This window comes from Chionomys nivalis, chromosome 9, assembly GCF_950005125.1.
Source record: "Chionomys nivalis chromosome 9, mChiNiv1.1, whole genome shotgun sequence".
Lineage (NCBI taxonomy): Eukaryota > Metazoa > Chordata > Mammalia > Rodentia > Cricetidae > Chionomys > Chionomys nivalis.
Window position 1 is genome coordinate 53,561,674 of NC_080094.1, and position 12,940 is coordinate 53,574,613.

Here is a 12,940-nt window from a genome sequence, read left to right on the forward strand (position 1 = left end):
TAAAACTTTTTAAAAATTAAGTTCTTAGATATGAAAAAAAAATTATGTGGGAAGCTGGAGCAATGGTGCCAACGTTAAAAATGCTTCCTGTACAGCCCTGAGGACCAGAGCGTGCTTCCCAGTGCCCACATTAGAACCCAGATGTGCCCTGTGTACTGCTGGAACCCCGGATTTGAGCAAGATTAAGAGAGGAGGGTCACTGGGGGCTTGCTAGCTTTCAGTCTCGCTGAGAAAACATGATCTCAGGGGTCAGGGAGAAACCCTACCTCAGAACAGGCAGAGAGTGACAGAAGAGGACACCTGACACCCTTTCTAGCCTCCACATGTGTACAGGTGTGCATATGGTAACACATGAACCTACACCTACACGCATACAGACATACACCACACATTCAAGTAAGTAAACAAGAAAATAGAAAAGTTGGCATTTTGGTAGGGCATGACTCTAATATAAGGCTAGAAGGCTATAGTATTAACATAAAAATTGGATTACATGCCTGTACGTGTAACAGATACCATGAAGAGTTAAACACACTGTAGTCTCAGCTACTCAAGAGGCTAACACAGAAGGATCACTTGAGCCCAGGAGTTGGCAACCAGTCAGGAGACAGACTCGGTGATAACAAAGCAAACAATGAAACAAACAAAAGCCCCAGCTACGCAACAAAATGCCAAAATGTTACCCAAGAGTCTAGTATAAATAAGGAAACAAACATGATTTTCTTCTGTTACCATTATCTGTGGAAGAGAATAGTTGAACCATGACCTTATGATACTGCTGTCTTAAAAGCCAAAGCGTTGCCATCATGGTGTTTATAAAGGACAGTTGACTATATGAGAGGGGGATCTGGGAGTCATATTTTTTTTTTTTGGTTTTTTTTTTTTTTTCGAGACAAAGTTTCTCTGTAGCTTTGGATCCTATCCTGGAACTAGCTCTTGTAGACCAGGCTGGCCTCAAACTCACAGAGATCCGTCTGCCTCTGCCTCCCAAGTGCTGGGATTAAAGGCGTGTGCCACCATCGCCCGGTTGGGAGTCATATTTTTATCATTTGGAAACTGAAAGCATCCAGACAGAAATGAAAAGGTGGCAGAGATTGTCACATTTAAATGTAATCACTTTGACTGCGTAGAAGCGTTGTTTGTAGCTCTCAGTATCAGGCATGGAGTGTGCTCTAATATACTTTGGGAACTCTGAAGTCCCTTCCTAACTAAAACTCTATCTTTGCCCAATTGCCGTTGTCTGAGTATGAAGACATGTGTGCGTATGCACACAAAATAACCACATAGGTCTCTCTTTCATGAGATTCAAACCCCACAAATTTGTCAGTGGAAGAGTCTCCTGAATGTCATGTCAGATTGAGAGTTGCCAGAACTGATAGTCAGTAGACAACCTTGTTCTCAAGCTGAAGGCAATTTATTTAACAGGAAGTGAATGAGTCTGTTCTCTTCCCGGCACTGTGCTAGGAATGAAGAAAGACAAGTGAAGTATCTGATGGAAGCCTCGCTTTGAGGTTACTTGTAATCTGGCCAACGAGATAAGATAAAGATGTCAAATTACAGAGCACTTAATCTAGTGCTAAAGCGTGTAGGTGATTGGAACTGTGTTGACAGAGTAAGTAGGAGGCTAACGTGACCTAGAGCAGTCCGAGAAACTTCAAAGGCGAAGGTACATTGAGATCACAGGTGGCTAGGATGCCCGTCAAGTGGCAAGGGCGGAGCTCGTAGTTAGAGCAAGGAAGGGATTAGAGAACCATGAGCCGAGTCCTGACCCGACTCCTCTTCCTGACCTCACCTCTCCAGCTCGGGTGTGTCGCCTTGCATGTCATGCTCTATGTAAGCAACCCTTCTGGCCAGTGTAGTGGCTCCCAGCTATAATCAGCAGTTAGGAGGCTGAGGCAGGAGAATATCTAGAGGTGAAAGGCCAGCCTGGGTTATAAAGTGAGATTATGCTGAAGCTTAGTGGTAGAACACTTGTGTAGAATGGGTAAATCCCCAGGTTCAATCCCTAGCCCACAGGAAGAGGAAGAAGTCCTTGCCCAGGAGGAGGACAGCCCTGGGTTTGTCTCCAGCGTGACTGGATTTGGTGACAGGTACCTGTGAGCCTAAGGCCAGTCTAAAGAGTCTAAACTAAAATCCGTAGGCAATAAAAGATGCAGACTGAAGTGTGAGCCTTTCTTAGATGACAGCAGCATGCGTGCTAAGCCTTTACAAACATTTGGTATTTAACTCAAGGAGAGGAAGGGAAACTATTTGCGTCCCTCTCTGGCTTCATTCTGTCCTGCTGCAATAATGTAGCCCTCCTCAGTCCTCTCACAGGCCCTGATAAGTCAAGCAAGAGTAGATCAGTATAAATCCACCACTGTGCTCTAGAGCCTGGCGAGTTTGGTGCCCAGGGTCTACACAGCCATTATGACAGTGTGTGCTGAAGTCAGAAATCATTAGAGCAGGCATCATCCACCCATCCACCCATCCATCCATCCACCCATCCATCCATCCATCCATCCATCCATCCATCCATCCATGCAGCAAGTATCCGCACGTTAGGCCTTGCCCTGTGTTATTAATGGCTGTGCAATAGTAAAGATGAGTAACATACTCTTTGCCCTTAGGAAGGCAGACTCATAAACAAACAATTACGAACCACGGGTTAGGGTGGGAAAAGGCCTATCAGGCCACAGCTATCAGGAGTCGGCGCCAGCGCTGACACTTTGAGGGGCCCTGGTCAGAGTGGAAAAGGGAGGAGGCTGCTCTCTGCCTGCTGCCCTGCCTTGGCAAGCTCTCTTGCTGCTGTGAGTGGCATCTGCCTTCCTGACCACACTTTTAGCATAAGTGTGCCCACACAGAGCTCCGTGCTTGCCACATTTCTATCTCATGTTCTTCTCTGAAGGTGTCCTGTGTAACCCCCACCTTCTACACACTTATCGGGACTGCCCACTGCTTGCCCTGGTTTATTTTGGCTGTGTTCAGATATGCCACTTAAGGGAGAATTCAAGACTTCCTTTTGGGCTTCTCTCCTCCCCAAACAAGGTCACCTCCAGGGGTGTCCCCCTTCTCTGACTAGAGAGACATGTGTCAGACTACTAAGGAGCCTAGCCAGGACTGCTGGCTCAGACCTGTAATCTCAGCTACTTCAGAGGCTGAAGCAGGGAGATCACAGGTTCAAGGCTTGCCTGGGCTACAGTGTGAGTTCAAGGTTAACTTAACTTGACACTTGAGTAACTTAACAAGATACTGCCTCAAGATTTAAAACAGAAGCCAGGCTGTAGCTCCTGATAAAATATTCGCCTAACAAAAGCGAGACCCTGAGTTCAGTCTTCAGTACCACAAAACATAAGAAGATTGGGGTTAGGGAGGGAATGGGAACTGGGATTGGTATGTAAAATGAAAAAAGATAGTTTGTTTTTTTAAAAAAATAATAATAAAAAAGAAGGTTTGGGTTGGTGACACATATCCATAAACTCAAGGCTAGCCTGGGCTATGTGATGAGATCCTGTCTAAAGAAAGAAAATGTAAACTAAAAACCATTTTTAAATTAAATATTCAGACTTTAAAAATATTTGTTTTTTTCTTAGTCATTGGCTTCTTAGAGTCAGTCCCAAGGAATAAGAAAGGATTGATCTGCAGATACATCCATTACCATTATTTATAATAGGAAAAATACTGGAAGTCCGCTAAATTTCGGAGAATAAGCACCACTAGAAATATAATATAGAAACGCGGCGGATATAAAATAGCATGGGAGGGTGTGTGAGATGGGAGGAACACTTGATTGTTTGAGCTCAGCTTGCTACCGATGGGTAGGCTTCACTGAACACAAGCCTGGCAGTGAAGCCACAGTTTGAATGAGAGCCTGTGTCTGGCGAGCTGTGTGACTTCTGGTCGAGGTTGCTCATCGTTCTTAGTCTCTGTCATTAGAATAATAATAATAATAATAATAATAATAATAATAATAATAATAATAGCAGATCCTAACCAGAGCTCTCTTGAGAACAGTGGAGCTGAAACAGGCAGCCCAGAGCCTTGCTGCTGGATATTAACAATTACTAGTCTTGAGCTAGGCAGGTCAATACCGCTGGGCACCAGGGGACAGCTGTCCTCGGAGTGAATTAGTGGTGAGCTGGGAGCTGGGATGAGGGGTCCCTCACTTGAAAGAGCACAGAATGGGGGTTGCAGCAGAAAACAAGAAAAGAAGTTAGCTGGCCAAGGAAACGGACATCCCTGGGGAATAAAGACAACATTCTCCCTCTTTCCAGGAATTCTTTTTACCAGGGACACACTCACTTTTCTAAGCTTGTGTCACAAGCTGTCCTCCTTTCCTAGAGAGCTTTCTGACAGAGTATCACCAAGAACAAAGGGAATTCCAAGCTGCAGAAACCTTTGCTTGACGATCCGATGGTCTCAGCAATAATCCAAACAATAGGAAGAAGCAGAATCCCAGTCTTTTGTTTGAAGATGGGAGACTTGAGGCCAGGCCAGCAGTGAGGCTGAGTCAAGTCTCCAAGACTTGCCAACAGAGAGGTGTGGCTGCCCCACCCTGCTGGCACACACAGCAGATAGGACAAGTTGCTAGACTCTCCAGCTCCAGCAAAGCCTGTCAGATCAGCCTAACATAACCTTTGCAACAGTCATCCCATGAGCTAAGGACATGGGAAGAGAGATGGAACTGCCCTCAGTGCAGCGTCCCAGATGGTCCCTGTCTGCTCCTGCAGATTCCAGATGGATGCTTTCGCTAGATCCAGGATCTACAGCACACTACAGGTGCTTTCTCTGTCTTTCTGCAGTGATGAGGTGCCTGGGGATCCCCACCCGTGTGATCACCAACTTTGACTCTGGCCACGACACGGATCGGAACCTGATCATCGATGAGTATTATGATAACACAGGCAGGATTTTGGAGAATATGAAGAAGGATACCGTTTGGTGAGAGACAACCTCTCAGCCTATTTCTTGAGCCACAGATCTGAGCCAAAAGCACAAGCAGGAAATAGGGCAGGACTGTGCTCAGCCTATGCCCCCACATCCTCCTGCTTCCCTGGGCTGAGAGACAGCAGAATAGAAAGCAACTAAGGGTTTAGAATCCTCATATCATCAATGCTGTTAGATGGGAGTTGAGGTCCCCCTTGTCCTCCTTCTTCTCATAGCCTAAGGGTCTGACCACACTTCTGGTCATGACAAAGCTAAGGCTGTCTCTGTGGGACACACACAGAGAGAGACAGACAGAGAGATAGAGATAGAGAGAGAGAGAGACGGAGACAGAGGAAAGGAGCCACGAGGCACCCTGTGAGAGATCCTAGAGGAATTGTAACTTTAGTAAACTGGAAGTCTTCACTGTTCACACAGTCAGCAGAGAGATGCTCTGCAGACAAAGGCTCACAGGAGGAAGATCTGTCCTTCTCCCCCCCCCAAGACACCTAAGCCCTGCGAGTCTGTCTTTCTGAAGCCAGTTTACCTGCTTATCCTTGTCGGTCTAGAAAGGAAGCAAGCAGGATAGCCCCGTCTTAGGTGTATTTAACACCGACTCCCCTGGCCTCTTCCTTAGGAATTTCCACGTGTGGAATGAGTGCTGGATGGCACGGAAGGACCTGCCTCCTGGATACGGAGGCTGGCAAGTGCTGGATGCGACACCGCAGGAAACCAGCAATGGTGAGGCTCTCTAGACAGGAGTCAGGACCCACCCTCACAGACCTGCCCCAGCCCCTGTCTTGTCCACCGCATACTATCTACCAGAACCTTCCTCCCCATTTTCTTCAGGTCTCTACTGCTGTGGCCCTGCTTCTGTCAAAGCCATCAAAGAGGGGGAAGTGGATCTAAACTATGACACACCGTTTGCGTTTTCTATGGTGAATGCTGACTGCATGTCTTGGCTTGTCTATGGAGGGAAGGAGCAGAAACTTCACCGGGACACGGCCACTGTTGGGAACTTTATCAGTACTAAGAGCATCCAGAGTGATGAGCGGGATGACGTCACAGAAAGCTACAAGTATGAAGAAGGTACCGTCGAGCAGCCTCCCTGAGAGCCTGAGTTCAGGGTACCATCCCCTGCCGTAACCTGGGGAGTCAGAGGCCATGACGCAGGGCAAGACCCAGGTTTGCCTCCTTAGTCATTCAGTTGCACGGATCCTGTCAGGGTGTTCCCACTGCCTTACTTCTATCCACCATCACCTCATGTCCCACAGGCCAGAGACCTCCCTCCAGTATATTCATATCTACAATATGTTCTAGACCGACAAGTCAGTCATGTGTAGACATCTGCCAACACAACATGAGTTCTCCCAGCTTCTCAAAGCTCGGCCTTCTACCGAAGATGGTGGTCAACTTAGTAAACTATTGGTAGAATTCGTTCTCATACTCACATGGGACCAGCAGGACCAGAAGGTGATACCGAGGTGATAGTCCTGTCAGGGGCTTCTTGTCCAAGCCAGTAAGGCCAAAGGAGAGACCATGTTACCAGGTGGGAACTCCTGGAACAGCTACCTGCCAGATGAACTTCTGGGAAGTCAAGCAAAGTACACATCTCTGAGGACCAGAGTCGGGGTCTTCGCTGCTCACTCACTGACACATTTTGAAGCCAGGAAGTGTAACACCTTTTACTTTGCTTTTGGTTTTTTTTGTTTGTTTGGTCTTTTTTTTTTTTTTTATTTTCAAGACCGGATTTTTCTGTATCTTTGGGGCCTGTACTGGAACTCACTCTATAGACCAGGCTGGCCTTGAACTCACAGAGATCTGCCTGCTTCTGCCTCCTGAGTGCTGGGATTAAAGGAGTGCTTTGATAGGAATTCCATTGACTACATAGATCATTCTGGGTTATATGGACATTGTTGACCACTTACTTCATTTTTACTATTTCACGGTTGTAGCAAACAAATCAAGGTACAAACAGGGTTTATTTTACATTAACTGGATTTTTTTCAAATGAATTGGGAATTCTATTCATACAGGAACAAACAATGGTGAATCTTCATGTGTCCAGGGGCATGAAGCATCCAGGGGTGGGGTAGATGGCAGGTTACAGTCACACACCATTGACCATAGGGCCCGAGAGGACAGACACGCATTCTGCCGCTCTCTAGGAGAAGGCCCTTATAAAAGAGAGTGGAGGGGGGAAATGATTTCCAGAAATTAGCAGGACTTCCAGCCACAGTGGCCTTTCCTCTGATGCCACCAACCCCTGGGATCTCAGGGTACAACTCCCAAAGCTGGAGGCTAAGGAAGGAACAAGGAAGGACAAGGGTATCTGGGTAAGTATGAGAGGCCAGAGCCTGACTGATAGCCTGCTGGGACAGTGGCCTTCCAGGGCCACACACAGCAGGGGTGAATGGCAGTATGGCCCTGGACATGTGACTAGTCTAATGAGCCCATGAGGTACAGTACAAATCCATCAGACTGAGGGACTGGAATGGAGAAGGAGTGGATTCTGTGAAGGGAACTCAGTACCATGAGCTGGGCTAGCTTGGGCATCTGGGAGGTGTTTCTCAGAGGCCAGGAGCCTGGAACCTGCCCTTCCATCAGCAAGCCCATCAGAGGTAACTGTTTATAATCAGAACTTGGGGAGAACATGGCTCTTCCTGAACTCCCTGAGTCCCAGGTGCAGAACAGTGGAAAACCCAGGAAAGACCATGGGAAAGGAGGCAGGGAGTTGGACAGTGTCAACTGGGTATTCTTGTCTTCTGAAGGGAAGTAGGGTGGTGATGGAGGCTGTTCATGTTCATGTAGCCATTATGTGGGTTGCCTGACTTGTAATAGGCACTAGCAGCTATTTCTGTGACTTTGGCCTCAACTACAGGAGCAAAGGGGATGTTGGAGCCTTAGACTGGAGGTACCATGGGTCAAGGTTAGGGTGGTAACAGGGGTTTTACGCATCCATGACTCCATTCATCATGGGAGAAACTGGATATAACTCAAGTAAAAGTGGTGGATAGTCAGGGGTACATTCCATTGATTACCAGTATGGGGGACGGCATAGGCCCTGCTGGGCATGTTAAAGTACCCATAGGCTCCATTTGGGGTCTTTACCTCTGGAGACTTAAGATGCCACCTGAGTATCTACTCTCCAAACTCAATGGCATGTCACATTCTAGAGGTCGACATATAGGAAGGAGAGACTTCCAGCTGCTTCCTGCTTCATCGCTATTCTCTTAATGAAGTCTCCATGGAACACTGGCTGCTTGATCTCATGGTCCTTCATCACCAAGGACTGCCTTCATCACAAAGGATTTCCTTCTTCCCATTAGACAGAAAGATTACCATTAAGGGATAAGGCAGATGGTGCCTTTTTTGGTCCCTTTGAAGGCCTCTTGCATGTTGTTCATGTCATTAAATGTAAGAGCCACACGATCAGAGGACATTAGGATGGTCCTAGTGTTGTTGATGGTCATTCCCATGACTTCTGAGTGAATCTGGTTGAACTCCACAGTCTCTGAAGGGGTTTTAGTATGGGCTTTTTTAAATAATACTGTTCTTCCAGCCTATAACATGAGATACCTTCCCACTTTTTTCTACTATCTTTAATTTCTTTCATCAATATTTTATAATTTTCATTATAGAGATCTTTTACCTATTTTATTAAATTTATTCCTAAGTATTGCTATTTCTTGAAAGGCTAAATAAAAATTAGATTGCTTTCTTAATTTCTGTTCTGATAATTCACTATTGATTTTGTAAAGATTTGTTTTATGTTTATTTATGTGTATGTATGTGCATGTGTGGGTGTGTACTCTCAAAGGCCAGAAGAAAGCATTCGATCCCTTAGAGCTGGAGCTACAGGTGGTTGTGCTCCACTGATTTTGCACCTTGTAGTTTTGTTGGTGCAGGTGCTGAGGGTAGAATGTTCAGCTAAGTCTTACCTCCTGGATCAGCCTGGCCATGCTGATACTGTATCCTATCTACCCTTATAGGTTCCCTTCAAGAGAGACAGGTGTTTCTAAAGGCTCTACAGAAGCTAAAGACTGGAAGGTCTCCAGGACCCCATCAAGGAGACTCAAATTCCTTCAGCTCCACGTCACGAAGGCAAGATAGTCCTAGGAGCCTGGATACACCTTCCCTTCGACCCAGCGATGTCATCCAGGTCTCTCTGAAGTTTGAGCTGCTTGACCCACCCAACATGGGCCAAGACATAAACTTTGTCCTGTTGGCTGTCAACCTGTCACCTCATTTCAAGGATCTCAAGCTCAATTTGAGTGCCCAGTCTCTGTTGCACGATGGCAGTCCCCTGGCCCCATTCTGGCAGGATGTCGCATTCATTACACTGTTCCCTGAAGAAGGTACATGCATAGTTCTCCTGCCCCCTTTCTCTTCTCTCTTTTCCTTCTTCTCTCTCCCTCCTTCCTTCCTCCTGCTGACCCCTGAGGAAAGCAGCCCACCTGTTGGTGAAACCCTGAGCTTTGGAGTCATCTAGACTCTGGACCTATGAATGATTCTGGGCAACTTATATTGGCTTTGGGGGGAGTTGGTTGAGACAGGGTTTCTCTTTGTGGTTCTGGAAGTCGGAATTCCCTCTGTAGACCAGACTGGCCTCAAACTCTCAGAGATCCACTTGCTTCTGCCTCCCGAGTGCTGGGATTAAAGGTGTGCACCCCTACCGCCGAGTTTATACTGCCTTTCTTAACTGCAGTTTTCCCATCTGAAAGGTTAGTTTCTGCTTCAGCAAAACTGGGTATACCCTGGTTTCCTCTTCTCCATAGAAGAACCATCAGATCCAACTGTGGCCCAGCTGGCTTTCTCAGCCATGCTTACCTCTTCCTTCTTGTCTTCTCTCCCTAGAAAAGACCTACCCTTGCAAAATCCTGTACTCCCAGTACAGCCAGTATCTGTCAACGGACAAGCTAATACGCATCAGCGCCCTGGGTGAAGAGAAAAGCAGTCCTGAGAAAATCCTGGTGAACAAGATCATCACCCTGACTTTCCCGGGCATCATGATTAATGTAGGCAAAAGGGGCCCCTAAAATGGTCTTGGGGAGCCAGGCGGTGGTGGCGCATGCCTTTAATCCCAGCACTCGGGAGGCAGAGGCAGGCGGATCTCTGTGAGTTCAATGCCAGCCTGGTCTACAAGAGCTAGTTCCAGGACAGGAACCAAAAAGTTATGGAGAAACCCTGTCTCGAAAAATCAAAAAAAAAAAAAAAATGGTCTTGGGGCAGCCAGGCCTGTTCGGGAGGACATCCCTTCTTTGCTTATTCTGGGACCCCGAGAAGGGAGCAGCATATTGAGGGGTCTTCATTTCCTGGTACTATTAGAAGCCTTTTGTGTGTGTCTTAGTTAGGTTTCTACTGCTGTGGAGAGAAACCATGACCACGGCAACTCTTACAAAGGACCACATTTAACTGAGTGGCTTACAGTTTAGAGGTTCAGTCCATCATCATCACGGTGGGACATGGCGGTGTGCAGGCAGACATGGTGCTGGAGTGGTAGCAGAGATTTCTGCATCTTGCTCAGGCAACAAGAAGTGGTCTGTCTCACTGGGCATGACTCAAGTACATATGAGACCTCAAAGCCTGTCCCCGCAGTGACACCCTTCCTCCAACAAGGCCATACCTACTCCAGCAAAGCCACACCTCCTAACAGTGCCTCTCCCTTTGAGCTTATTGGGGTCCATTACAGTTAAACTACTACAGTGTGGCTCCTTGAGTTCAGGCCATAGACTCAGAGAGTCTTTCTTGCGCTGCTTCCTGTGTTGACCTTCCAGGGGCAAACACGACAGCAGTCCAGACGCCAGTGGCTCAGTGAAGGGAAGAAGAGTCCACCTCAAGGCCAGATCAGGTTTGAGTTGATATTTTCTGGCTGTGTGTCCTTGAGCAAATCCACTGGGCTTCTGCTGTCTGAAGTGCTGAAAGAGGAAAGTAGATGACAGGGCCTCTGGCGTTCTGTGGCCTTTCTGAGAGGAAAAGAGATTGGGGGTTCTTTTTCTGCAGGGCTGTCTCCAGGGTCTAACCCATCTCCTGGATCCCCACCAAGAGAGGCTATGAGTCCCTACTGACAGCACTTCAAAGTCTCCAGCAGACGTAACCAACATCTTAGCGAAGGAGCAATACATTTTGAGAGAAGCAAGAAAAGATGGGAGGGGCCTTGAGTTTCTAGGGGTAGCAAATTACGAGAAGGCATAAATATATGGGAACCCAAGGGAAGAAGGGCATGGGGGGCAATCGTGTCATGGAGATTCCTCAGTGCTATCTCCGGGCTGATGAGGAACTTGTCTAGTGTGCTTCCCTGTTGCTGGAGTCAGACACTGGCCAACACCAACCTGGGGAAGAAAGGATGTACTGGTCATTGAGAGAAATCAGGGAAGGAACTCACATTGAATGAGGAACCAAGAAGGGGTGTTGCTTACTGGCTTGCCACCCATGGCTTGCTCATCTTGCTTTCTTATACAACCAGGAGCACCTGCCCAAGAATGGTAGGTACCTCTCACAGTGAGCTAAACCCTCCCACATCGACCAAGAAAATGCCACCACAGACTTGCCCACAGGCCAATATGATAAAAGCAACTCCTGAAATCTCTAGTTTTCATCAAATTGACAAAAACCCAACCAGCACAGAGATCAATGTCTCAGTGATGAACTTTGACCTTCCGGGCAAAAGGAAGGAGAAGGGAGACACCTTTGTAAATGTATACGTTTAGGATAGAAATCAGAAAGCATTTTTTGTTCCTTCTTATTGCTTCAACTCAAAATAATCCCGAAGTCAGAGTGGTGCATTTGGGGGATGGTGCATTCTGACAGCTACAAGAGGAAACAGCGTTGATCCTTAACATTCGGTGAACTGGCGGGTGACGACTAACTGCCTCTTTCCGGTCCGGGGTCTCTGTTTAGGTGCTAGGAGCAGCCTTTGTGGATCAGCCACTCACCGTCCAGGTGGTCTTTTCAAACCCACTCTCAGAGCCAGTCGAGGACTGTGTGCTGACCTTGGAAGGAAGCGGTCTCTTTAAGAAGCAGCAGCGGGTTCTGTAAGTGCAGGAGTACCCAGGCTTCCCTCCCATGGCATCCTGTTGCCCGTGGGTGGACTCAGGGCAGGGGAGAGCAGGGTGCAAGAAGCCAGGAGGAAAGGGTTTCCTGACATTCTCTGTTCTCTGTTGCAGCATCGGAGTCCTCAAACCCCATCACAAAGCCAGCATCACTCTGAAGACGGTGCCTTTCAAGAGTGGCCAAAGGCAGATCCAAGCTAATCTGAGGAGCAATAAGTTTAAAGACATCAAGGGTTACAAGAACGTGTACGTTGACACCGGTGTATAAACCCTGAGATGGGGCTGGAGAGACAGCTCAGCAAGGAGAGCATGGCTGCTTTTGCAAAGAACTCAGATTAGATTTCCCAGCCCTCACATGGTGACTCAGTATCATCTGTGACCCCAGCTGCAGGGACCCAACCAAAACGCATGCAGAAAAAAAAACTCATACACATGCAGTAAAGATAAATAAATGTAACTTTTTTTTCTTTTTTCTTTTTCTTTTCTTTTCTTTCTTTTTTTTTTTTTTTTGGTTTTTCGAGACAGGGTTTCTCTGTAGCTTTGGAGCCTGTCCTGGAACTCACTCTGTAAACCAGGCTGGCCTCGAACTCACAGAGATCCGCCTGCCTCTGCCTCCCAAGTGCTGGAATTAAAGGCATGGGCCACCACCGCCCAGTTTAAATGTAAATTTTTTAAAGAAAAATAAAACAAACTCTGAGCTATGTCAGTCGCATGGATTTTAAACTCAAGGCTTCACAGACTCTGATGTCAGCAGCGATGGAGATACCAGATATGGCAACTGCTGGTCTGTTTACAAAATTGGCCAGGACTCTCTAGTACCCAGGGACTCTATGGCATCCTACAGAAGTGTGATTTGGCGCAGAGGTCAAAGGAAGACAGGCTTTAGCAGCTCACTGTCGCTTTGTCGGTGTGATGACCAAACAGTATCAACAAGCTTTGTTCCTTGCGGTCATCTGCTCCACCTTGAGTAATCATCACTTTCTCTG

General features: G+C 47.1%; 1 protein-coding gene across 2 annotated transcripts in view; it reads left to right on the forward strand.

Annotated features, from left to right (window-relative positions):
• Positions 1–12,652, forward strand: part of Tgm5 (transglutaminase 5) — a 33,090-nt gene extending 20,438 nt beyond the window's left edge. For both annotated transcript variants that reach the window (XM_057780763.1, XM_057780764.1), the window contains 7 exons: positions 4,782–4,920; positions 5,540–5,643; positions 5,752–5,991; positions 8,895–9,260; positions 9,760–9,920; positions 11,803–11,936; positions 12,069–12,652. In XM_057780763.1, coding sequence (XP_057636746.1) covers positions 4,782–4,920; positions 5,540–5,643; positions 5,752–5,991; positions 8,895–9,260; positions 9,760–9,920; positions 11,803–11,936; positions 12,069–12,222 — 1,298 coding nt within the window. In that variant the 3' untranslated portion in view covers positions 12,223–12,652. The remainder of the gene's footprint in view (positions 1–4,781; positions 4,921–5,539; positions 5,644–5,751; positions 5,992–8,894; positions 9,261–9,759; positions 9,921–11,802; positions 11,937–12,068) is intronic.
• Positions 12,653–12,940: the final 288 nt, after the last annotated feature.